This window comes from Sciurus vulgaris (genome assembly GCF_902686455.1).
Source record: "Sciurus vulgaris genome assembly, chromosome: 4".
NCBI lineage: Eukaryota > Metazoa > Chordata > Mammalia > Rodentia > Sciuridae > Sciurus > Sciurus vulgaris.
The window spans coordinates 34,109,951-34,137,860 of NC_136464.1; the positions used below are offsets into that span (position 1 = coordinate 34,109,951).

The window sequence follows — 27,910 nt, forward strand, 5'->3', positions numbered from 1 at the left end:
GCAAGCTCACAGTTGTCTCAGGGAAAGGAGAAGGCTTCAATGGATCTAGTTGTGGTCCTGGTGATCAGTCTCTCCTGTCTGCTTCTCCTCTCACTATGGAGACAGAGATCTGGGAGAGGGAAACTCCCACCAGGACCCATGCCTCTGCCAATTATTGGGAACATCCTGCAGATAGATCCAAAAAACATCAGCAAATCCTTAACTAATGTGAGTATGTTGATGCTTATCTAGTGGCTTGTAAAGGGCAAATAAATTAATCCTTCATTTTAAATTCAATATATGCACAAGGAAATTTAAAGAGATTTGCTGCACAGCAAATAATCTTTGGATTTTGATGTTTCCATTTCTTTTTATAGTTTTCCATTGTTAGAGGTAGTGTAATGAAACAATAATCTGAGTCAAAAGAAGCATTTAAGTTTCATATTTTAACTGCAATATGAAAATGTCAAAATCTGGAGTACCCCTGTCCTTCACTGATTCATGGTCATTTGCTGTGATTTTCTATTTTCTGCACAATTTAATCTGTTTGTGATGCTCTGCATGAATTTTTATTTGATTCAGTGTGTCTTCCATTTCCTGAAGTTCTGACTAGTTTCTTTTAAACATCTTTTTTTTATTGAAATCATCTTTCAACCCCTGAATTTTCTCTCTTAATTCATTACTTAGGGCTTCATTTAGGTTTTGAACATTTTAATAATCAGTTTTTAATCATCTTTCTAAGGAAATTTAAAATATTTTCCTGTCCTTGGAATTCTTCTTATTAAGGATTGTGAATTTGAGGAGAAGATTTGTTTGCTGGATTCCTCAACTTTTCACAGATCTTGAACTTGCACTTCGATTGAGATGGATTCCCTTTCTCTTTTATATTTGTGTCTTTTTCTGTGTAATTATCTCCTTTGTTTTGAAATTTCTCTCTGTTTTTGATATATGAGTAGGTTCAGGAGTGTGACCTGAAGTCTTCCTCTGCTGGATCCTCCTTGGGGCCTGGTTTGTGGTTTCAGGTTTCTATCTCCTCAAGTTTTTGCGTTCAAGTAATTGTGAGGTGGAGCTAGACCATGTGTGGGGTGAGATTCCTTGTTATTTGGCACAGTTGGGAGTATTGCTTGGGAGCAGGATGTGTATTTTGTGAACCTGACGTGACCCACTCACTTTCCAACCCCACTGAGAGGAAGTGGTGGGCCAGGAGCAGCACTATTGTTATCCACAGATTGCAGCCTTAAGACAATGTCCAGTATCTATTTTGACATCTGGAACACTCATTGTCACCTATAGAGGAAGGGTGGATTCAGCAATGAAAAAAAACTGTGTATACATGGTGTAAAACCATAGAAACAAAAAGTTGTACCCCATTTGTGTACAGTGTGACTCAAAACGCAGTCTGTAAAGTTAAAATAAAATAAAAAGTAAAAAAAAAAAAAAAAAAAAAACACTGTGAACAAGATCAGTCATTAGACAGCAGTGGTCTATTACATTGCCAGCTATGCTAATAATCATAACAATATGAATGAGTTAGGAATAGCATAGATTGTATAATTCTACATTTAGTGAAATTATATTTTTTTGTGTGGAGAGAAAATAGGGTAAAAATGCAAGGGAATGTTTGAAATGTTGTAAAAAGTGAAGAGAGGAGAGACTGGAGCTAGATCACAAGTAATGTAAGATAAAAACAATTCAAACCATGTGTGGACACACCCCTCCTATGCTAAATCAAGGCTAAATAACAACAGGCACAGAAGAAAGCAGTAGAGGTGAAAACAAAATTATACAAATATATATATATATAATCTATTCATGCAGTGTGAACACACACACATACACAAAAATCTTGCACAATGGAATGAATGAAATACAATAAAATACAATGAAATGATATTTGAAAGTAAATTAGGTGTACATGACAGCAGAATGCATTTTGACACATCCCTCTTAAATGGGGTATAACTTCTCATTCTTCTGGTTGTACATAATGTAAGATCACAGGAGTCATGTAGCCATATATGCACAGAGGATATTAGTGTGCAATTCATCTACTATCCTTACTCTCCCCACACTCTGTACCTTCTCTTCACTCCCGTCTACCTAATCCTATTCTTTCCTAGCCAACCCACTCCCCTATTGTTAATTACCTCCTGGGTATCAGATAAAATTTTCCACCTTTGTTTTTTGGGGATTGGCTTATTTCACTTAGCATGATATTCTCCAGTTCCATCCATTTACCAGAAAATGCCACAATTTCATTATTCTTTAAGGCTGAATAATATTCCATTGTGTATATACACCACATTTGTTTTTACCAATTCATCTGTTGAAGGGCGCACACACACAAACCTTCTACAAAGGCAAGAAGTAAAAATATAATAAAATGCAATGAAATGATATTTGAAAAAAATTTTAAAAAATCTTTATTTGTTGTTTTTAAATATACATGACAGCAGAGTGTTATTTGACTCATTATACATACATGGAGTACATTCAATTCCAATTAGGATCCCATTCTTGTGGGTGTACTTTATTGTGGAGTTACCCTGGTTGTGTATTCATTTATGAGCAAAGGAAAGTTATTTCAGATTCTTTGAATTGTCTTTTGTATTCCCATCTCCCCTCCTTTCCCTTCATTCCCCTTTGTCTAACCCAATGAACTTCTATTCTCCTCTCCTTACTACTGTTCTTTGTTATGGGTTAGCATCCATATATCAGAAAGAACATTCGACCTTTGGTTTTTTGCTAGTGACTTATTTCACTTAGCATGATGCTTTCCAGTTCCATCCATTTACTGGCAAATAACATAAATTCATTCTTCTCTATGGTTGAGTAACATTCAAATCATTGTGTATATACCACATATTCTTTATTCAAACACCTATTGAAGGGCACCTAGGTTGGTTCCATAGCTTGGATCTTGTGAATTGAGATACTATAAACATTAATTTGCCTGTGTCACTGTGGTATGCTGATTTTTAAGTGCTTTGGGTATAAATAGAAAAGTGTAATATTTTGGTAAGTGGTGGTTCTTTTCCATGCTTTGTAAGGGAAACTGCTTTGCAGAGTTGTTGCACCAATTTGCAGTATCACCAACAATGTATAAGTAAAACTTTTTCCCCACATCCTTGCCAATTTTTATTGTTACTTGTATTGTTGCTAATTGCCATTTTCTGACTTGAGTGAGATTGAATATCAGTGTAGTTTTCTCTAATTGGTAGAGAGGCCGAATATTTCTTCATATATTTGTTGACCATTCTTATTTCTTCTGTGAAGTATGCATTCAGTTCTTTTGCTCATTTATTGATTGGGTTATTTGTGTTTTTTTTTTTTTTGAGTTAAGTTTGTGAGTCCTTTAATTTTTAAAAATAATGGAAAGAATGTACATAAATTGGGTGAGCATGAGGGCGAAAAAAAAGAAAAATATTAAATGAAAATAAAAGGCTTTTTTCCACCAAGGGGTCTGAATTGTTGACAGGGATGGGTTTTCATTCTTCATATATATATATATATATATATATTTGTGTGTGTGTGTGTGTGTGTGTGAACCGAGAGTTGAAGTTTGGACTTTCTTAAGTCAAGTATTTTTGTATTCATAACTTAGTCAGCAGTCAGACACTGTGACTAGGAGCCCCATTGCTGTAGTAGCTCTCATTTTCCATTTTTCCAGTGTAGGTGGGATCCACTGAGGAGTGGTGACAAATTCTAAATTCCTGTAATGGGAATGGTGCAGAGTTCTAAATTGGAAGTTAGTAGTTGGGGTTTAGTTTTGGTCATTTGCTGTTACTTTCTGCCTAAAGATTAAGTATACTTACAGTGTAATTAGTTCATTAACAAAGTGATCTGCTGCGTGACTTGTAGGTATTTTTATAGCCATCAAAATTAAATTTCTCTGAAGAAGAGCACTATCTTCAGGTTAAGAAATACCTATGAGATAGACTGTGGTAAGATGGTATTCCAGTCTTCATCTCTTTCACAAGAACAACAAAAGGAGAAATATCTACAAATGAAAAAAGCTCCAGTAGACTCAGCAGTCCATCCCAGCAACACCATGATGTGAAAGACTTAAAATAACTTCTCAAGGCTAGGAAGAATACTTCTATTTTACCTACATCTTTCTGTTCTCCAGCACATTACAGTGATCATCCACCATGAACAGGCAGGGTTCATCGCAGATATCCAAGGATGATTCACACGCATAAATCAATATATGTGACACATCATGTGAATGAAATGAAGGACAAGATCCACAGGAGCATTTTGATAGATGCGGGAAAAGCATTTGACATATTTCAAAGTCTTTCATGATGAAACTTTCAAAAACACATGACACAGAAGGAATTTTTCACAGAACACTAATGGCTATGGGTGACTACCCAATATTTAACATCATCTTCCATGGTGAAAGTTGAAATTTTTTCTCAAAAATTAGGGAAAATCAGAAATGCCCACTCTGCCACCCTTACTCACCAAAGAACTCATCTTACCAGAACAATTAAGCAAGGAAAAAAAAAAAAAGTAAAAGACATACAAACCAAAAAGAAAGAAGCAAAATACTGTCTGTTTTGGAAAACTCTCAACTTCAACTGAAAACAACTAAAACTAATAAATGAATTCTAAATAAACAGGATACACAAATAAAATACAAAATTCAGCAGCATTTTAAATAACAAATAGATAATCAAGACAGTATTTCTTTAACAACAGCGTGAGAAAGAATAAAATATTTAGAAATAAATTTAAACAAGGAGGTGAAAAATCTGATGCTGAAATATAAAAAAAAATCAATGAAAGAATTTGTAGCAGACAGAAATACATGGAAAAATAATCCATGTTCACAGATTGGAAAAATTATTTTTGTCACTACTTAATGTGATATACAGATTCAATGCAATCCCTATAAAAAATACAATGGTATCTTTCAAAGAAATTTTCCAAGTCTTAAAATTTGCATAGAACCTCAAAATATTTTGAATAATGAACAGTACATTATACAAGAAATCTGAGGCTTCAAACACTGTAACAAGCTATAGTAAATGAAACATGACCATGCAGGCATAAAGCAGACATATACACCCATGGACCCATGGAGAGTCCAGGGAATACACCTACCCACATACATTGACTATTTATTCACCAAAGGGCCAGGAATACACAGTGGGTGAGTGAATGTCTCCTCACCAAATAGCATTTGGGAAACTGTACATCCACATGCAAAAACCAAATGAAATCAGACTCATTTGTAACACTACACACAAAAATCAATTCCAAATAGATTCAAGACAAATGGAAGCCCTGGAACCATAAATGTACTGGAGGAAAACGCAGGGAAGATGTTCTCTAACCTTGATCTAAAAATGTTTTGTGTACATTTCCTTTTAAATAGATCCCTAAGAGTCATACATATTTTCGTGGCACCATTTTATGTTTTGATACCTGTGTATTTTGTGTAATGCTCAAATCAAGGTAAAAATAATTTTCTGTTCAAACGTTTATAATTTATTAGTGATGAAAATATTCCAAATCCTTTCTTCTAGCTATTTAAATAAGCAGTACATTATCTGTCATTGTCCTACTGCACAACATAATGCTAGGACTTATGTTTCCAATCTATATCTTAGTGACAATGAATCAAATTTGCCCCATCCATCCCTCTTGGGGCTTCAGTCCACAGTCTCTGATATGCTTCTTTTTCTTTTTTTAAAGTGTTATTTTAACACGTTTTTATTTTATTTTTTCATTTTACACCAAAAGCACATATAAAAAAATACAAAAATGTGACTGACTCATGCTATAAATATTTCTGCACACCAAAGAAAAGAATGTACAAAAAGGAAAGACCCCTATAGGAAGGAAGAAAATACTATCCAAAAATGTATAAGAAAACTAAAAAAATAAAAATCAAAACAAAATTAAACTGAAAAAACATGATAAATAACCTTATTAAAAATGGTCAAGTGGACCAAGGTTGGTTGACATCGCTGAGCCTGCCTGACCCCCACATGAAGGTCAGACACTATCACTGAGCACACCACCCCCACACTGAGGTCAGACCTGTTGATGAGCCCGTCCCCCCACACTGAGGTCTGAGGCCAGTAACTGAGCCTGCCTGCTCCCCTGCCCCACCCCCCCACTGCTGAGGGACACTCGCCTGCCTTTGTGCTGACTTAGTGCATCTTTGCTAGGGCTCCCCAGCTATTTTAGAGGTTGGTGCAGGCATTTTGAATTATTCCTGAGGGTGCGGTCATCATCATTGGAAGGGCAGCTCCCTTCCTGAGACACCTACAGGAGACTAGAAGACCTTTGACAGGTACCTCTATTTACTCACTTGTATCCTACACCCTTTCCCCATCCTCTTGTTCACAACTAGAAATAGTGTAAATAGTAATTGAACTGATCCTGTTTATTTAAAAAATGTTAAAGTCTTTATAGGGGCTATGTGGTTCAGCGCTACATATTCTTTGATTTGGGTGCTATTGGTATTGATCTCCCCTTCAAAGGAGAGGTAGAGGAAAACTGCAGGGTCATAATAAGCCTACAGGGAGCAAACTTGAGTATCACTGATCTTCACTGCTAGAGGGGATTATAGAGAAAGAGAGGAGCACCAGCTGCCTGTTGTTACCTGGAAGTTCACTGTGACAGCACCTGCAGGATTGATTACATGTGGCTGCTGCCATTTTGAGATAACAACCAAGCCCCATAGGACCCCTGGCGAAGATCCCTCAGCCCAACTGATCATTCCCTGCCTCTGGGGCTCTCACATCGACTAACTGCTCCCTGCCGCCAGGACCCCCAGACCAACTGACTGCACCCTAGCACCAGGACCACAGACCGACTGATTGCATCCGGTCTCCAGGATCCCACAACCACACCAAACACACCCAACCTCCAGGACCTCTACCTGACCAACTGCACCCCACCTCCAGGACCTCCAGCTGACCACATCCACACCCTGAGCTGCAGCTCCCAATTTGCTAACACATTTGGAAACCAGAGCGGCCATCTTGGATAATCCTGGAAGCCGTAGCTCCAATCTTTAGGTGGGGCAAATCCCAAACTGAGATGCCTGTTGGACACTTGAAGCTCATTATCAGGAGCTATTTAGTCTAGGATTACATAGTGTCTGAATTGGGCAATGCAAATATTTATCTCCCATTAAAGAAAAGGTTTTGGAAACCTATAGGGCCACTATAAGCCTGTGGGGGAAATCTGCAATACCCCAGATTTGAACTGCTAGAGGGGAAGATACATGAACAACATGAAAAAACAAGGGAAGAAATTAATCCAAACAAATCTAGATTCTTTATTAATAGAATCCAATGACAGTATGTTACAAGAAATGTCAAAAAAGGACTTCAGATTATACATGATTAAGATGATTCGTGAAGCAAAGGATGAGATAAGAAAGCAAATGCAGGCAATGAATAATAATGCCAATAAGCAGTTGAAAGAGCAACTGCAGGAAGCAAAAGATCGTTTCAACTACGGAAAACCGCGGCTTCTTTGCCCGGCTGCTCCAAGCAGCTCCGCAGCCGCTTCTTGCTCTTACGGCCCGGCCAGCGAGATGAAAGACACGTATACTTCAGAGGTTCATGAAGCAGCTTCAACTTTATTCAAATAACACCCTGAATATATAAGCAGTCTCATGCATAAGCAATTGTAACCATATATGTCCATCTAATCCTGTTAAAGGTCAAGCAATCACTCGCTCAAGCATACGTGTAACGTATATCTGTCCACACGCTAGGCAGCTGAACTGATTATCATGCAGCCAATTGTAAATGCTTCCTACCTCTCTCCAGGCATAATCAGGACACCATTTGCTCTCTGCCAGTTGCCATCTTTAGATGCATGTGGCGTAATCCTGGGCCCCGGGTTTTGCAGCCACAACTCCCCCTTTCTGTTTACAAAAGGGACCGTGCCTGTCTTAATTTGTCCACGGCAGAGCAACATCCTTACCCGTTATTGGACAATAGGCTCTAGCCCTCATTTCCTGTCTTAGGTTGGCATGAACTCCCCATGAAACTTACCCATCATTGGCTACCAGTCCAGCATATTTAACCAGACTTGGGGGTATGGGCCAACATCAATTGTGATGAGAGCTTGGTGAATAATGGCTGTTTCTCTGTGCAGATGTATATGCATTTTGTATATGCAAAGGACAGACACAACACACAAGAGACCTTCCCTGGACAAAAACCCAAAACATTCTTTTCCCCATAGAACAGCAGACTGCAGAAATGTGGCCAAATGTTGTAAAAATAGGAGGATATAGAATAGAGGAGTTGGTAAGGGGTACAGGATAGGGCCACATCTTCACTATCCCCCATAGTTCATGCGAGTCTCCTCCATTAACTTGGCGAGAATTCGCCAGCACCATCAGTGGGAGAAGCCTCCTCATCTTCTTCCTGTTTTAGGGTCTCTGTTGAGGCCTTGACCAATCTCTCCGACACCCAAATTGGCGATTGTGCATCTTGTGGGAAAACACAAACAGACCCTCTGTCCAGATTAATACCGGATCTGGGCCTTTCCATTGTCCTGATAGAATGTCCCTCCAGAGCACTTGAGGTAGATGCTTTTTATTAGGCTCTGAATGACCGTCAGCAGGCGATCGGCCCTCAGAATCAAGATTTAAAAAATTTAAGATGAACAAGACAACAGACAATTTGTCTTTTGGGGATCTGTATGATGCCCCTATTCCCCATTTATGTTTATAAAGCATGTTTTTAAGCATTAAATGGGCATGCTCAACAATGCTTTGTACAGTAGGATTATAGGGAATTCCTGTGACATGTTGAATACCAAAGGTGGGACAAAATTGTTTAAAGCCCTGGGACGTATATCCATGACCATTATCTGTTTTAATTTGTTTGGGAACTCCTAGGATGGAGAAAGAGGGTAAACAGTGTGTTATTAAATCTTTGGTTTTTTCTCCAGTAAGAGCAGAGGCCATAATAAATCCTGAAAAGGTATCAATAGACACATGAATGAATTGTAGTTTTCCAAATTCTGAATAATGAGTTACATCCATTTGCCAAATATGATTGGGCTGAAGCCCTTTTGGATTTACTCTTAATGAGGGGTTAGGAATAAATGCAACACATTTAGCACAACACTTGACTATGTCCCGAGCTGTTGCCTTAGTAATTTTATAGCGTGTGCATAGAGTGGAAGCATTTACGTGAAATTTGGAATGAAACGTTTTTGCATTTTCAAGCGTATTAAAGATGTGTGGGTCTCTGGTGGCCATGTCTGTTAAATCATTGTGTAAACTTAAAGGACTGGAAGGCCAGTATGAGCCTGAACATGCCCAATAAAAAAAGGATTTTTTCTGTCCCAAGTAAGTTTTTGTAAACTTTGCAAATATTTAGTAATAGTGGAGGTGAGGGAAATCATACCAGTTAATTCTAAATTTTGAACACCATTAACAATGTATTTGCTATCAGAGAATAGGTTAAAAGGCTCATGGTGGATTTTGAATACCTCTATAGCTACTAATAGTTCCATTTGTTGTGAAGATAAAGTATTAAACAACAATGTTTCTGTAACATTATCTATAGTAATAGCACTTGTACCATTTTTTGATCCATCAGTAAATATAAGGGTAGCTCCTAAATAGGTTCTTTTCAGGTGACTTTAGGAAAAATTATAGGATGTTGACTCCAAAATTGGAGAAGAGGATCAGATGGCAAATGATTGTCAAACACAGCAGAAGTACTAGTAAAGACTAGAGCCCATGAATTTGAATTATTTTAAGATATTGTATCTGATCAGTAGTATATGGAGTAGTAATAGTTGAGGGATGTGATCCAAAGGTGGAAAGGGATACTTTTAATGCCTTACGGATTAATTCTGCCACAGATTCAGTAAACAAGGCTAAGACCTTGTTAGGTGCATAATTCATGTGAACCCATAGAATAGGACCCTTTTGCCAAAACACTCCTGTGGGTAACTTATTTGTGGCCAAGACAATGAATGATAAAGGCTTACATAGGTCAATATGATCAAGATGAACCTTTTCCATAGCTGTTTCAACAAGCTTGAGAGCTGTTTGAGGCTTAGGGGTAAGCACTCGCTTAGAAAGAGAGTCAGAATCACCTTCAGGAATATCAAACAGGGGGCCCAAACTTGAGGTGGGTAAATGAAGGTAAGGTCTAATCCAATTAATATCACCCAAAAGTTTTTGAAAATCATTTAAAGTTCTAAGCTCGTCCACCTGAATGGTAATTTTTGTGGGTTTAACCATAGTTTGATTTATGATAGATCCGAGGAAGTTTTTGGTGTCTGTAATTTGTACTTTATTAATGGCAATATGTAAGCCCCGTCTTTCAAGTGACTTTAGTAAGGAATTATAACATTGCTCTAAGACAGGTTTTTCCTTATGAGCTAGCAAAATATCATCCATATAAGGATAGATTAAAAGTTGAGGGTTAATTTGTTGATACACACCAGGGTGGAAATTAATCTGATTACCTTGCCCTTCATACAGTCCATATGTCAGCATGTTTAGATTCCATTGAGTATTGTCCGCAACTGCATTATGCTGGGCAGTATCAGAACATAACTCCTGGTTAGCCACCTTCTATTTTAATATGGCTGTTAGGATTGGAAGCCATAACCAATCCCCTTAAAGTCTGATCTGCCTGTTGTAGTGGCTAGGCTTTGGGCCATTCTGTAATTTTGATAATACTTTTGTCAGCCCCAGTATCTAATAAGCCCTCAAAACTTTTGCCTTCTATCACTAACTTTGTCATAGGCTTATCTTCTAAACCCCTTGTAAACATGACCATATTTTGGCCAGTAGAACCTAACCCTTTCTTTCCCCTAATAATATTTTTTGATGGATATTGATCATAGCAACTGGATAAGACCAACAATTGTGCTATGTGATCACCCTGAGCTATTATTGCTACACCTCTTGGTGAAGAAGCAAGGATTTTTATTTCTCCTGTAAAATCAGGGTCTATAACTCCAGGGACAATATTTAATCCTTTTAAAGCAGAAGAACTCTTCCCCAGAACTAGTCCCACTGTTCCTTTATGTAATGGGCTGACAACTGAAGTTGGTATTGGTTGTACTCCCATCTCTGGAGTTAATACTGCTCTGGCGGAGGTACAGAGGTCTGAACATCTACTTTCTTTTTCAGAAGCTTAACTTGATTGTTCTTTGTTTACAGTTTCTAATATCTTTTCCCCTTCTCTTAACTATTTTTCAAATTTTGGTTTTTTGGAAGTCAGACAGAAACGAGCTAATGTCACAACAACAACAAACAGAAACCAAACAAAGAAAGGTAACACAAATAACTTACACATATTTGTTATGGGACATCCTTCGCTGTCTCTTGGGACAGCCTTTCAATATATTCTCTCTCTAGGAGAATCTTCTGTTACACTCCCTCTCTCGGGGACCCTTCCATTAAAACCGTAAGGCAACCGTTTCCTCAAATAGGGACACCTTCTCGTTAATTACGCTAGCGAAACTGTCTTTTATTTATCTGAGCGCTCATCCATTCCCAGTCCAATCCTTGTCTGATCGTGGTCGGGGCCACCACTTATGGAAAACCACCGCTTCTTAGCCCAGCTGCTCCAAGCGGCTCCGCAGCCGCTTCTTGCTCTTATGGCCCGACCAGCGGGACGAAAGACACATACACTTCAGAGGTTCATGAAGCAGCTTCAACGTTATTCAAATAAACCCTCAATATATAAGTAGTCTCATAAGCAATTGTAACCAGATATGTCCATCCAATCCTGTTAAAGGTCAAGCAATCACTCACTCAAGCATACATGTAAAGTATATCTGTCCACGCACTAGGCGGCTGAACTGATTATCATGCAGCCAATTGTAAATGCTTCCTGCCATTCTCCAGGCATAATCAGGACACCGTTTCCTTTCTGCCAGTCGCCATCTTTAGATGCACGTGGAGTAATCCTGAGCCCCGGGTTTCCTCCGCCTCATTCAACAAAGAGATAGAGATTCTCAAGAAAACACAAACAAACAGAAAACCTTGAAATGAAGGAAACAATAAAGCAAATAAAAAACTCAATGGAAAGCATTGAAGAATAAGAAAGAAAATCAAATACAAGAGGCTTACAGAACACCAAATGCACAAAATCACAACAGATCCATACCAAGGCATATTATACTGAGAATGCCTAACATTCAAAATAAAGATAGAATTTTGAAGACCACAAGAAAAAAGCATCAGATTATATATAGGGGGAAACCAATATGGATAGCAGCAGTCTTCTCAACCCAGACTCTAAAAGCTAGAAGGGCCTGGACCAACATATTTCAAGCTCTGAAAGAACATAGTTGTCAACCAAGAATCCTATACCAAGCAAAACTAAACTTCATATTTGAAGATGAAATAAAATCTTTCAATGATAAACAAAAGTTAGAAGAATTTACAAATAGAAAGCCTCCACTACAGACTGTTCTCAACAAAATATTCCATGAGGAGGAAATCAAAAACAACAATGTAGGTCAGCAAAGGGAGAAATTACCTTAGAGGAAAACCCACTCAAAGGAGAAAGCAAGCCAAATTGAAAACCAAAAATAAGCCAAATGACTGGGAATACAATCAAATCTCAATAATAACCCTGAACATTAATGGCCTAAACTCATCAATCAAAAGACATAGACTGGCAGAATGGATTAATAAGAAAAATCCAACAATATGCTGCCTGCAAGAGACTCATCTCATAGAAAAAGACACCCACAGACTAAAGGTAAAATGATGGTAAAAAATCTACCATGCACATGGACTCAGTAAAAGAGCAGGGGTTTCCATCCTTATATCAAAAAAAGTGGACTTGAAGCTAAAGTTATTCAGAAGGGACAAAGAAGACATTTCATACTGCTTAACAGAACCATAAATCAGGAAGACATAACGATAGTAAATATTTATGCCCCAAATAATGGTGCATCCCTGTACATCAAACAAATCCTTCTCAATCTCAGGAATCAAATAGACCACAACACAATAATTCTGGGTGACTTTAATGTACCACTGTCACCACTAGACAGATCTTCCAAACAAAAAACCAAACAAAGAAACCATAGAACTCAATAACACAATCAATAACCTAGACTTAATAGACATATATAGAATATTCCATCCATCAACAAGCAAACTCACTTTCTTCTCTTCTCAGCAGCACATGGAACCTTCTCGAAAATAGACCATATGATAAGCCACAAAGCAGCCCTCGGGAAATGCAAAAAAATAGAGATATTGCCTTGTGTTCTATCAGATCATAATGGACTGAGAGTAGAAATCAATGACAAAATAAAAAAGAGAAATTACTCCAACCCCTGGAGACTAAATAATATGCTATTGAATGAAACATGAATAACAGAAAACATCAGGGAGGAGATAAAAAAATCTTAGAAGTCAATGAGAATGACAATACAACATCAAATTCTCTGGGACACTATGAATGCAGTACTAAGAGGAAAATTCATTGCATGGAGCACATTCCAGAAAAGAATGAAAAGTCAACAATTAAATGAACTAGCATTACAGCTCAAAGCCCTAGAAAAAGGAGAACAAAATAACAGCAAAAGTAGTAGAAGACAGGAAATAATTAAAATCAGAACTGAAATCAATAAAATTGAAACAAAAGAAACAATTCAAAAAATTGACAAAACAAAAAGTTGGTTCTTTGAAAAAGTAAACAAAATATACAAACCCTTAGCCACACTAACAAAGAGAAGGAAAGAGAAAATTCAAATTACTAAACTTTGTGATGAAAAAAGAAATAGCACAAAGACACCACTGAGATACATCACATAATAAGAAGCTACTTGGAAAGTATGTGTTCCAAAAAAATAAAAACTACCAAAGACATTGACAAATTTCTAGAGACATATGCTCCTCGCAAACTGAACCAGGAGGACATACACAATTTAAACAGATCAATATCATGCAATGAAATAGAAGAAACCATTAAAAACCTACCTTCCAAGAAAAACACAGGACCAGACGGATTCTCAGCCGAGTTCTAAAAGACCTTCAAAGAAGAAATGATTCCAATACTTCTCAAAGTATTCCAGGAAATAGAAAAGTAGGGCCCCTACCAAACTCATTCTATGAAGCTTATATCACCCTCATGCCCAAACCAGGAAAAGACACATCAAGGAAAGAAAATTTTAGACCAATATCCTTGAAGAATATAGATGCAAAGATCCTTAACAAAATATTGGCAAACCGTATCCAAAAACATATTAAGAAAATCGTGCACTATGATCAAGTGGGGTTCATCCCTGGAATGCAAGGATAGTTTCACATCCGTAAATCAATAAACATAATCCATCATGTCAATAGACTTAAGGATAAGAATCATATGGTTATTTCAATTGACACAGAAAAAGTGTTTGACAAAATACAACAACCCTTCATACTCCAAACACTAGAAAAAATAGGGATAGAAGGAACCTATCTGAACATTGTAAAGGCTATAAATGCTAAGCCCAAGGCCAACATCATTCTTAATAGAGAAAAACTGAAACCATTCCCTTTAAAAATGGGAAAAAGACAGGGATGTCCTCTTTCACCACATCTATTCAACATTGTCCTTGAAACTCTGAAAAGAGCAATTAGACAGACTAAAGAAATTAAAGGAATTCAAATACGAAAAGAGGAAAGCAAGTTGTCACTATTTGCTGACGACATGATTCTTTATTTAAAGAATCCAAAATCCTCCTCCAGAAAACTGCTAGACCTCATCAATGAATTCAACAAAATGTTATGAAATCAACATGCATAAATCTAAAGCATTTTTCTACAAAGTGAAGAAACATCTGAAAGGGAAAGGAGGAAAACAACTCCATTAGCAACAGCCTCAATAAATATAAAATACTTGGGAATTAATCTACAAAGAGGTAAAAGATCTGTACAATGAAAACTACAAAACACTGAAGAAAGAAATTGAGGAAGACCTTAGAAGATGGAAAGCTCTCCCATGTTCTTGGATAGGCAGAATTAATATTGTCAAATTGGCTATACTATCAAAAGTGCTATAGACATTCAATGCAATTCCAATTAAAATCCCAATGATGTACCTTCCTGAAATAGAGCAAGCAATTATGAAATTCATCTGGAAGAATAAGAAACCCAGAATACCTAAAGCTATCCTTAGCAGGAAGAAAGAAACAGGGGGTATTGCAATACCAGAAATTCAACTGTGCTACAAAGCAATAGTAACAAAAACAACATGGCATTGGTACCAAAATAGACAGGTAGATCAATGGTACAGAATAGAGGACATGGACACAAACCCAAATAAATACAATTTTCTCATACTAGACAAAGGTGCCAAAAATATGCAATGGAGGAAAGATAGCATCTTCAACAAATGGTGATGGAAAAACTGGAAATCCATATGCAACAGAATGAAACTCAATCCCTATCTTTCTCCCTGCACAAAAATCAACTCAAAATGGATCAAAGACCTCAGAATCAGACTAAAGACCCTTCATTTTATAGAAGAAAATGTAGGTCCAAATTTTCAACCTGTCGGCTTAGAATCAGACTTCCTTAATAGGACTCCCATAGCACAAGAAAGAAAAGCAAGAATCAATAACTGGGATAGATTCAAACTAAAAAGTTTTCTCTCAGCAAAGAAAACTATCAGCAATGTGAAGAGAGAACCTACAGAGTGGGAGAATATCTTTGCCACACATACTTCAGTAAAAGCACTAATTTCCAGAATATACAAAGACCTCAAAACAACTCTACACCAAGAATACAAATAGCCCAAACAACAAATGAGCTAAGGAAATGAGCAGACTCGTCACAGAAGGAGATGTACATGCATCAACAGACATATGGAAAAATGTTCAACATCTCTAGTAATAAGAGAAATGCAAATCAAAACTACCCTAAGATTCCATCTCACCCCAATTATAATGGTGATTATAAAGAATATAAGGAACAATAGGTATTGGTGAGAAAGTGGGGATATAGGTACACTCATACATTGCTGGTGGGGTTGCAAATTAGTGCAGCCACTCTGGAAAGCAGCATGGAGATTCCTAATAAAGCTGGGAATGGATCCACCATTTGAGCCAGCTATCCCACTCCTTGGCCTATACCCAAAGGACTTAAAATCAGCATACTACGGAGATACAGCCACATCAATGTTCATAACTGCTAAATTCACAATATCCTGATGGTGGAACCAACTTAGATGCCCTTCAACTGATGAATGGATAAAGAAACTGGGTATATATACTCACAATGGAATATTACTCAGTTATAAAGAATAGTAAAATTATGGCATCTGCAGGCAAATTGGAGAATATCCTGCTAAGTGAGAAGAGCCAAACTCAAAAAACCAAAGAGCAAATCATCTCACTGATAAGCAGATGATGACACATAATGGCATGTTGGAGGAGGGCAAGAGTGGAGGAAGGAGGGACTGTATAGAGTGAAAATAGTGGTGGGAGGGGTGGGGGAAAGTAAAAAATAACAGAATAAATCAAACACCATTACCCTATTTAAATGTATGATTACACAAATGGTATGCCTTTACTTCATGTATAAACAGAAACAACATGTATCCCATTTGTTTAGAATAAAAGTAAATTGAAAAACAAAGATGAACAAACTGAGAATATGTTAAGAAGTCATGAATGGAACCTCAAGGTTTATTGGATATCATGAAAAGACCGAATTTAAGAATTATTGAGATTGAGGAAGGCACAGAGATACAAACCAAAGGCATGAACAAACTGTTTGATGAAATAATACCAGAAAATTTCCAAAATCTGAAAAATGAAATGGAAAATCAAATATGAGAGGCTTACAGAACACCAGGTGCACAAAACTACAACAGATTGAAACCAAGACATATTATAATGAAAATATCTCACATTCAAAATAAAGATAGGATTGTAAAGGCTGCTAGAGAAAAGCATCAGATTACATATAAGGGGAAACCAATAGGATATCAGCAGATTTTTCACCCCAGATTCTAAAAGAAGAAGGGCCTGGAACAAAATAGTTCTAGTTCTTTTTTTTTGTTTGTTTTATTTATTTTTTATTGTAAACAAATGGGATACATGTTGTTTCTCTGTACATGGAGTAAAGGCGTACCATTTGTGTAATCATTTGTGTAATCATAAATTTACATAGGGTAATGTTGTTTGATTCATTCTGTTATTTTTTCCCTTCCCCCACCCCATCCACCCCTCTTTTCCCTCTATACAGTCCTTTCTTCCTCCATTTGTACCCCTCCCTAACCCTAACCCTAACCCTAACACTAACCCCCCCACCCCCCATTATGTGTCATCATCCATTTATCAGTGAGATCATTCATCCTTTGGTTTTTTGAGATTGGCTTGTCTCACTTAGCATGAAATTCTCCAATTCATCCATTTGCCTTCAAATGCCATAATTTTATCATTCCTTATGGCTGAGTAATATTCCACTGTGTATATATATATATATATACACAATGGAATATATATTTGATATTGTGTGAATATAATGTGATATATATATATCACATTGTGTATGTATATATATATATATATATATACACAATGGAATATATATGTGATATTGTGTTAATATAATGTGATATATATATATATATATATATATATATATATATATCACAGTTTCCTTATCCATTCATCAATTGAAGGGCATCTAGGTTGGTTCCACAATTTGGGTATTGTGAATTGAGCAGCTATGAACATTGATGTGGCTGTATCTCTGTAGTATGCTGATTTTAAGTCCTTTTGGTATAGGCCAAGGAGTGGGAGAGCTGGGTCAAATGGTGGTTCCATTCCAAGTTTTCTAAGGAATCTCCACACTACTTTCCAGAGTGGCTGCACTAATTTGCAGACCCACCAGCAATGTATGAGTGTACTTTCTCCCCACATCCTTGCAACACCTGTTGTTGCTTGTATTCTTGATAATCGCCATTCTACTTAGGGTGAGAGGGAATCTTAGGGTGGTTTTGATTTGCATTTCTCTTATTACAAGAGATGTTGAACATTTTTCCAAATGTTTGTAGATTGCTTGTAGATCTTCTTCGGTGAAGTGTCTGTTCATTTCCTTAGCCCATTTCTCGACTGGGTTACTTGCATTTTTCGTGTAGAGTTTATTGAGTTCTTTATAGATTTTGGAGATTAGTGCTGTACCTGAAGTATGATAGGCAAAGATTTTCTCCCACCCTGTAGGCTCTTTCTTCGCATTGCTGATAGTTTCCTTTGCTGAGAGAAAGCTTCTTAGTTTGAATCTATCCCACTTATTGATTCTTGCTTTTCTTTCTTCTGCTATGTGAATCCTGTTGAGGAAGTCTAGTCCTAAACGACATGTTGAAGATCTGGACCTACTTTTTCTTCTCTAATCTGTAGGGTCTCTTGTCTGATCCCGAGGTCCTTAATCCATTTTGAGTTTAGTTTCATGCACGGTGAGAAATATGGGTTTAGTTTCATTCTGTTGCATATGGTTTTCCAGCACCATTTGTTGAAGAGGCTATCTTTTTTCCATTGCATATTTTTGGCACCATTGTCTAGTATGAGAAAATTGTATTTATTTGGGTTTGTATCCGTGTCCTCTATTCTGTACCATTTATCTTCTTTTCTATTTTGGTACCAATAACATGCCATTTTTGTTACTATTGCTTTGTAGTAGTGTTGAAGTTCTGGTATTGTGATACCTTCTGCTTCGCTCTTTCTGCTAAGGATAGCTTTAGGTATTCTGGGTTTCTTATTCTTCCAGATGAATTTCATAATTGCTTGCTCTATTTCAGTAAGGTACATCATTGGGATTTTAATTGGAATTGCATTGAATCTGTATAGCACTTTTGGTAGCATGGCCATTTTGACAATATTAATTCTGCCTATACAAGAACATGGGAGATCTTTCCATCTTCTAAGGTTCTCTTTAATTTTGTTCTTTAGTGTTCTGTAATTCTCATTTTAGAGTTCTTTCACCTCTTCTGTGAGATTGATTCCCATGTATTTTTTTTTTTTTCGAGGATATTGTGAATGGGGTAGTTTTCCTAATTATTGTTTCCAAAGATTCATTACTTATGTATAAAAATGCATTAGATTCATGTGCCAATGCAGTCTGAAATGTCCTTCTTTATCCCTTCTGACTAACTTTGGCTTGAAGTCCACATTATCTGAAATGAGGATGGATACCCCAGCTTTTTGCTGAGTCCATGTGCATTGTATATTTTTCCCCATCCTTTCACCTTTAATCTGTGGCTATGTTTTTGTATCAGGTGAGTCTCTTGCAGGCAACATATTGTTGGATCTTTCTTTTTAATCCAATCTGCCAGTCTATGTCTTTCGATTGATGAGTTCATGTCATTAACATTCAGGGTTATTATTGATATATGATTTGTATTCCCGGTCATTTGGTTCATTTATTTATTTATTTATTTATTTATTTATTTATTTATTTATTTATTTATTTATTTATTTATTTTTTGACATTACTTGGTTCCTCCTTTATTTGACAACTCCTTTAGGATAATTCCTCCTTTTGCTGGTTTGCTTCTTTGTTTTTCATCTCTTCCTCATGGAATATTTTGCTAAGAATGTTCTTTAATGCTGGCTTTCTTTTGTAAATTCTTTTAGCTTTTGTTTATCATGGAAGGATATTATTTCATTGTCAAATTTGTCTAGCTTTGAGTGTCTGGATTGAAAAATCTGCTGATATCCATATTGGTTTCCCCTTGAATCTAATTTCGTTCTTTTCTCTCACAGTCTTTAAAATTCTCTCTTTATTTTATATGTTAGGTATTTTAATAATGTGCCTTGGTGTGGGTTTGTTGTAATTTTGTGTATTTGAAGTCCTATAAGCCTCGTGTACTTGATTTTCCATTTCATTCTTCATATTTGGGAACTTTTCTGATATTATTTAATTGAATAGATTGTTCATTCCTTTTGTTTGTTTCTCTAAGCCTTCCTAAATCCCAATAATTCTTAACATTGGCCTTTTCATGATATCCCAAAGTTCTTGTAGATTCTGTTCATGATTTCTTACCATCTTCTCTGTTTGGTCAACTGTGTTTTCAAGATTAAATATTTTGTCTTCAATATCTGAGTTTCTGTCTTCCAGGTGTTCTATCCTATTGGTTGTGCTTTCTATGGAGTTCTTAATTTGGTTTATTGTTTCCTTCATTTCAAGGATATCTGTTTGATTTTTTTCAATATCTCTAACTCTTTATTGAAATGATCTTTTGCTTCCTGTATTTGCTCTTTTAAATGTCGATTGGTGTGATCATTCAATGCTTGCATTTGCTCTTTCATCTCATCAGTCAGTGCCTGCATTTGCTCTTTCATCTCATCATTTGCTGTCCTGATCATTTTAATTATGTGCATTCTGAACTCCCTTTCTGTCATTTCTTCTGCCATGCTGTCATTGGATTTTATTGATGTAACATGTAGATTTGTTTGCGACATTTTCTTCCCTTGTTTTCTCATATTGTTCAGTTATCAGTGGACCGCTGAGATATTGCAGATTTCCTCTATTGACTTATAATGTCCCTGAGGATTTCTAGTATATCCCCTCTTAGCCTTCAGTAGACTGAATGTTTGGAGGAAGTTGATAATACAGTGCTCCACCAGGAAGCTGCCTCTCTGGGGTTGGTGGCCTTCAGTTTCAGTATATTCCCTGCTAGTGGGCAGAGGTGCCTCCACTTGTTGACCAATGGTCATCCAAAGGTGAACTACACTGTGGGCTGAGGCAAGGCATGTTTGGGCCTGTGTCTCTGGTTTTACCGTCCTTGTGGGAAAACCTCACCCCAACAGGGAAGACTCACCCGGTGGGGAGGTCTTGCTGCTCAGTTCCCCTCCTAGAGGTTCCCCTCAATCCACAACTACCACCTGGGCTGGGCTCCCTTCCTCTGCGACATTCCCAGGGGCCCAGACCTACCTCCTGGGCCTGGGAGCCTCACCCTTTGCAGACGAGTCTCCTTAGTCTGCCCCTCCTCAGAGAAGCTGCCCGCAGTCCTGGAACCTTCGCTCTGCCCCTCAGCTTGTCTCTGTGCAGCTCTTCTTATCAAGAAGACTCCTAGGTCCTGGGACTCTGCTCTGCACCTAATTGCCCAGCTATGCGGCCCCTCCTCTGAGCCACCACCTGTAGCCCCACACAGTCGCTCCGAGTTCCAGTGACTGTGTTCTGGTGTGGTTGCTAGGAGTCCAAACAATTCACTGCACACCCCTTCCTCCCAACAACCACCCATAGCCCTGGTGCAGTCGCTCCAAGACAAAGTGACCCTCTGTGCTACTCTTCCTCCTCCAGGCAGCCCCCCCAGTGTTCAGGAGCGGTTGCTCTGAGTCCAAGCAACTCACCGAGTGCCTCCTCCTCCAGGCAGCTACCCGTAGCCCTGTTGCACTCACTCCGAGTCTAAGTGACATGCCATGCTTCTCCTCCTCTGGGCAACCCCCCGGTGTTCAGGAGCGGTTTCTCTAAGTCCAAACAGCTTGCTGCCCGCCTCCTCCTCTGGGCAGCCACCCGTAGCCCTGTTGAATCACTCTGAGTCCAGTGATCCGCTGCACTCCTCCTCCTCCTCTGGGCAGCCCCCCAGTGTTCAGGAGCAGTCACTCTGAGTCCAAACAGCTCGCTGTGCAGCTCCTCCTCTGGGCAGCCGCCAAGAGCCCTGGTGCTTGCTCCGAGTCCAAGTGCTGTGCTGAGCAGCCTCTTCTATGATGCTCCCAGTTGTCTGAGTTCACTGGTCCAGCAGGGGGAGGGATGTCACGTTGGGCAACTCTACTTCACAAAGTTCCCTGCATTTCAGGACTACGCCCCATCCGGGATGACTCCCCAATGGGAGAGACTCACCCAGCAGCTTTGAGTTTGTCCCAAGTCTCTCTATATCTCCTCTTCTTGAATCCTGAGTCCTGGAGCAACATGAAATGCAGCCACCCTCTAGTCCGCCATCTTGAAAACCCCTATTTCTAGTTCTGAAAGAACATGGATGCCAACCAAGAATACTATACCCAGCAAAACTAACCTTCAGATTTGACAAAGAAATAAAATCATTCCATGATAAATAAAAGTTAAAAGAATTTATAAATAGAAAGCCTGCCCTATAGAACATTTTCAGCAAAATATTTCATGAGGAGGAAGTAATAAACAATACAAGTCAGTAAAGCGAGGAATTGCCCTAAAGGACAAGCCAATCAAAGAACAAGTAAAAAACCAAAAATAAGCCAAAATGACCAGGTAAACAAATCATATCTCAATAATAACCTTGAATGTCAATGACCAAAATTCAATAATCAGAAGACATAGACTAGCAGATTGGATTAAAAAGAAAGACTGAACATTATGCTGCCTGCAAGAGACTCATCTCATAGAAAAAGACAGCCACAGACTAAAGGTGAAAGGATGGGGAAAAACATACCATGCATATGGACTCAGTAAAGAAGCAGGTTTCCATTCTCATATCTGATAATGTGGACTATGAACCAAAGTTAGTCAGAAGAGATAAAAAAGGAGATTTCATACTGCTTAAGGGAAGCATAAAACAGCAAGATGTAAAAATTTTAAATATTTATGCCCTAAACAATGAAGCATGTATGTATATCAAACAAATGCTTCTCAATTTTATGAATCAAATAGTCTAAAACACATTAATTGTATGGAACTTTAACACATCACTCTCACCACTGGATAGATCCTCCAACCAAAAACTGAGCAAAGAAACTATAGAACTAAATAATACAATGATATAGACTTAATGGATATTTAGAGAATATTTCATCCATCATCGAGTGAATATACTTTCTTCTCGGCAACTCATGGATCCTTCTCCAAAATAGACCATTTACTATGCCACAAAAAAGCCATTAGTAAATACAAAAAAATAGATTCCCTACCCTGTATCCTATCCGACCATAATGGAATGCAATTAGAAATGAACAATAAATAACACAAAAACTACTCATATACCTGGAGACTAAATAATATGCTACTGAATGATTCAATGATAACAGAAGACATCAGGGAAGAAATAAAAAAATTCTTAGAAGTAAATGAGAACAATGACACAACATATGAAAATCTCTGGAACACTATCAAAGAAATACTAAGGGGAAAGTTCATTGTATTGAGCACATATATTAAAAAAATAAAAAGTCAACAACTAAATGACCTAACATTGCACCTGAAAGCCCTAGAAAAGAAGAACAGATTAACACCCAAAATAGTAGAAGACAAGAAATAATTAAAATCAGAGCCAAAATCAATGCAATTGAAACAAGAGAAACAATTCAAAAAATTGACAAAACAAAAAGTTGTTTCTTTGAAAAAGTAAACAAATTGATAAACCCCTAACCACACTAATGAAGAGGAGAGAAAACAATTTACTAGAATTCATGATAAAAAGGAAAGATCATGACAGACGCCATTGAAATACATAAACATAATTAGGAGCTACTTTGAAAATCTATACTCCAACACAATAGGAAATATTGAAGATATTGACAAATTTTACAGACATATGATCCTCCAAAACTGAATCAGGAAGACATACACAATCTAAACAGATCAATTTCAAGCACCGAAATAGAAGAAACTATCAAAAATCTACCCAACGAAGAAAAGCCCAGGACCAGATGGATTCTCAACTGAATTCTACAAGACCTTTAAAGAAGTACTGATATCAATACTCTTCAAAGTATTTCAGGGAAATAGAAAAATAGGGAACCCTTCCAAATTCATTCTATGAAGCTAGTATCACTCTAATACCAAACCAGACAAAGAAACATCAAAAAAAGAAAACTTTAGACCAATATCCCTGGTGAACATAGATGCAAAATCCTTAACAAGATATGGCAAATCGCATACAAAAACATATTAAAAAGATAGTGCACCATGATCAAGTGTGGTTTATCCCAGGGATGCAAGGTTGGTTCAATATCTGGAAATCAATAAATGTAATCCACCACATCAATAGACATAAAGTTAAGAATCACATGATTATTTCAATGATGCTGAGAATGCATTTGATAAAATACAGCATCCCTTCAGGCTTAAAACACTACAAAAAATAGGACTGGTAGGAACATACCTCAACATTGTAATGGCTATCTATGCTAAACCCACAACCAACATCATTCTTAATGCAGAAAAACTGAAAGGATTTCTTCTGAAAACTGGAACAAGGCAGGGATGCCCTCTTTCACCGCTTCTATTCAACATCGTCCTTGAAACACGTGCCAGAGAAATAAGACAGACTAAAGAAATTAAAGGAATACAAATAGAAGAACTAAAAAAGAAGACTAACAAAAAGAACTAAAGCTGTCACTATTTGCTGATGACATGATCCTATATTTAGAACATCCAAAAAACTCCACTAGAAAACTTCTAGAAATAACAAATGAATTCAGCAAAGTAGCAGGATATAAAATAAATATGTGTAAATATAATGCATTTCTATTCATAAGTGATGAATCCTCTGAAAGAGAAATTAGGAAAACCACTCAATTCATAGTAGCCTCAAAAATAAAATAAAATAAAATAAAATACTTGGGAATTAATCTAACCAAAGAGGTGATATACCTCTACAATGAAAATCACAGAACATTAAAGAAAGAAAGTGAAGAAAACCTTAGAAGGGGAAAAGATCTCCCATGTTATTGGATAGGCAGAATTAACATTGGCCATTCTACCAAAGGCACTATACAGATTCAATGCAATTCCAATTAAATTCCCAATGACATTCCTTATAGAAATAGAGAAAGCAATCATGAAATTCATCTGGAAGAATAACAGACCTTGAATAGCCTCAACAATCCTGAATAGAAAAGTGAAACAGGAGGTATCACAATACCACATATTAAACTGTATTACAGAGCAATAGTAACAAAAACAACATGGTATTGGTACCAAAATAAGCAGATCAAAGGTATAGAATAGAAGACACAAAGACCAAACCACATATTACAGTCACTTCATAAAGAAAATAGAGCCAAAATAGAAAAGAGAGCCTGTTCAACAAATGGTGCTGGGAAAACTGGAAATCCATATGTAACAGAACAAAATTAAACCCCTATCTCTCACCCTGCACAAAAATCAACTCAAAATGGATCAAGAACCTTGAAAGCAGACCAGAGACGCTTCATCTTAGAGAAGAAAAAATAGGTTCAAATCTTCAACATGTTGGCTTAGGATCAGACTTCCTCAACTGACTGGACCCATAGCACAAGAAATAAAAGCAAGAATCAATAACTGGGATAGATTCAAACTAAAAAGCTTTCTCTCAGCAAAGAAAACTATCAGCAATGTGAAGAGAGAACCTACAGAGTGGGAGAAAATCCTTTCCACGCACACTTCAGATAGAGCACTTATCTCCAAAATTTTTGAAGAACTTACAAAACTTTACACCAAAAATACAAAGAACCCAATCAATAAATGGGCCAAGGAACTGGACAGACACTTTACAGAAGAAGACAGACAGGCAATTAATAAATATGAAAAAGAGTTCAACATCTCTATTAATTAGAGAAATGCAAATTAAAACAACTCTAAGATTTCATCTTACTCTAATTAGAATGGCTATTATCAAAAGAACACAAACAGTAATAGATGTTGGCATGGATGTGGGGAAAAAGGCACACTTTTACATTGCTGGTGGAGTTGCAAATTGGTGCAGCCACTCTGGAAGGAAGTATGGAGAATCCTAAGAAAACTTGGAATGGACCCAACATTTGACCCAGTTATCCCACTCCTCAGTTTATACCCAAAGGACCTAAAATCAGCAAACTACAGTAACACAGCCACATCAATGTTTATAGCAGCTCACTTCACAATAGCTAGATGGTGGAACAAACCAAGATGCCCTGCAATAGATGAATGGATAAAGAAGCAGTGGTATGTATACACAATGGAATACTAGTCAGTCATAAAGAATAATGATATTATGGCATTTGCAAATAAATGGATGGAATTAGAGAATATCATGCTAAGTGAAATAAGTCAAACCCAAAAACCAAAAGTTGAATGTTTTCCCTGTCAAGGGGAGAATGACATGTAATGGGGGTGGGGAGTGGGGTGAGAGAATCATGGGGGAACTTTAGAATATGTAGAAGGAAATGAGAGGGAGGGGTGTATGAAGAATGGTGGAATGAGACAGACATCATTACCCTATGTACATGTATGATTACACGAATGGTATGAATCTACATTGTGTACAACCATAGAAATGAAATGATGTACCCCATTTGTGTACGATGAATCAAAACATAGTCTGTAAAAAATTAAAAGTTAAATAAAAGTAATAATAAAAAATGGCCAAGGTGGAAAATGGATGAAACTGGAGACCCTCATGATAAATGATATAGACCCAATCCAGAGAGTCAAGTGTTTAATGTTTTCTCTGAGATGCAGAAGCTAGACCAAAATCCGAGGCAAGAATTAAAGGGAGGGTTTCCACAAAAGAAGAAATTAGTGGAGTGGGAAAAAAAAAGGATTAAGGGGAGAGAGAGGGGATGGGAAAATTGAAGACCTGTGGAATGATTCTGATCAAACTTCCTATGTACGTATAGGAATATACTACAGTGAATCTACCTTTGTGTATGTCCACAAGGCACTAATCTGAAAACAAACCTTATAAATAATAGAAAAAATTTCAGTAGAACAGAGGAAAGAGGAAAGCATAATGGAGAAGGGAGGGAAGGGGAAGCACTGGGGATTGAAGTAGAACACATTATTCCATGCTTTAAGATTTATGTCAAAATGAGCCCTATAAAAATGAGATTGATAAACTCTTAAACTTCCGAAGTTGACAAAATAAAGTTTCAAATTTGGGTCTACTGTTTAGTAGTTATGGTACACTGCAAATGAGTTTGTAACTTTTTGACTTCATTTACTTTGCATGTAAAACAGGACAAATAAATCCCCTAAATACATTGGTGTGAGGATTATAGTATAGATATCAGTTGCTTGAGCCAAGCATGGCACATCGTACACCAACCATAACTGACAGCTATGATTGCCATCGCATTTGTAGAAATTATTCAAAAATATTTGAAGATTCTTGTGGCACAATAAAATGTAACAAATTAATGAGAAAAATCTGAATGACAATGTGAATCAGCCAAACATGTAGATCAAATGCTGATCTCATTCAGCTAATATTTGCATTTTCTTTCCCATTTCCAGTTGTCAAAAGTCTATGGCCCTGTGTTCACTCTGTATTTGGGTATGAGACCCACTGTGGTGTTGCATGGATACGAAGCTGTGAAGGAAGCCCTGATTGATCATGGAGAAGTATTTTCTGGAAGAGGCAGTTTCCCAGTGCCTGATAGAGTTAGTAAAGGATTAGGTAAGTGTGTGTGCCTGTGAAATGGGAGAGCAATGGTCATGGTGATGAGGAGAAAGGAAGAGAAAGCCAGGTTGAGCTTGACCATCTGTGGCTGCCACTGGTGAACTTCCTCTACCTCCCTGGGTATTCCCCTAGATTCTGCTCTCCCTCATTTAGGAGTCATTTTAACTAATGGAAGCAGATGGAGAGAGATGAGGCGCTTCTCACTCATGACTCTGCGCAATTTTGGGATGGGGAAGAGGAGCATTGAGGACCGCATTCAAGAAGAAGCCCGCTGCCTTGTGGAGGAGTTGAGGAAAACCAAGTGTGAGTGACATCTATCACTGTCCTTAACAGACTCCTCTTCTGTATCTAGCAGACATGTTTCAGCAACAGCCAGAAGTTAATTATGGGTGTCAGTCCTCATGTTGGGGGGGATGATTTGAAGCAGAGAGTCAGAGTCTGTGGATCTGTGCTGCCTGTGCACAGGCATGAGTGGGCTGCATGGTGGGTGTAAAGGTCATGTAATCCTCCTCTGACCACTGTATTTCTGTTTTCAAAGCATTGCATCTTGAAGATAGAAGGCTTAGTGATCCATTCCCTTAAAGTGGTAAAGAGCAGGGTATCCCCAGGGCACATTTGTGAGCTTCCTA

General features: G+C 37.5%; 1 protein-coding gene across 1 annotated transcript; it reads left to right on the plus strand.

The window, feature by feature from the left end:
- Positions 1–27,592, plus strand: LOC306658893 (cytochrome P450 2C26-like; the record flags this gene model as incomplete). Its single annotated transcript, XM_079136199.1, has 3 exons — positions 1–207; positions 27,116–27,278; positions 27,435–27,592. The coding sequence occupies exons 1-3, from the start codon at positions 40–42 to the stop codon at positions 27,590–27,592; spliced, it is 489 nt and encodes a 162-aa protein (XP_078992325.1). The 5' UTR covers positions 1–39.
- Between the last annotated feature and the right edge of the window lie 318 nt (positions 27,593–27,910).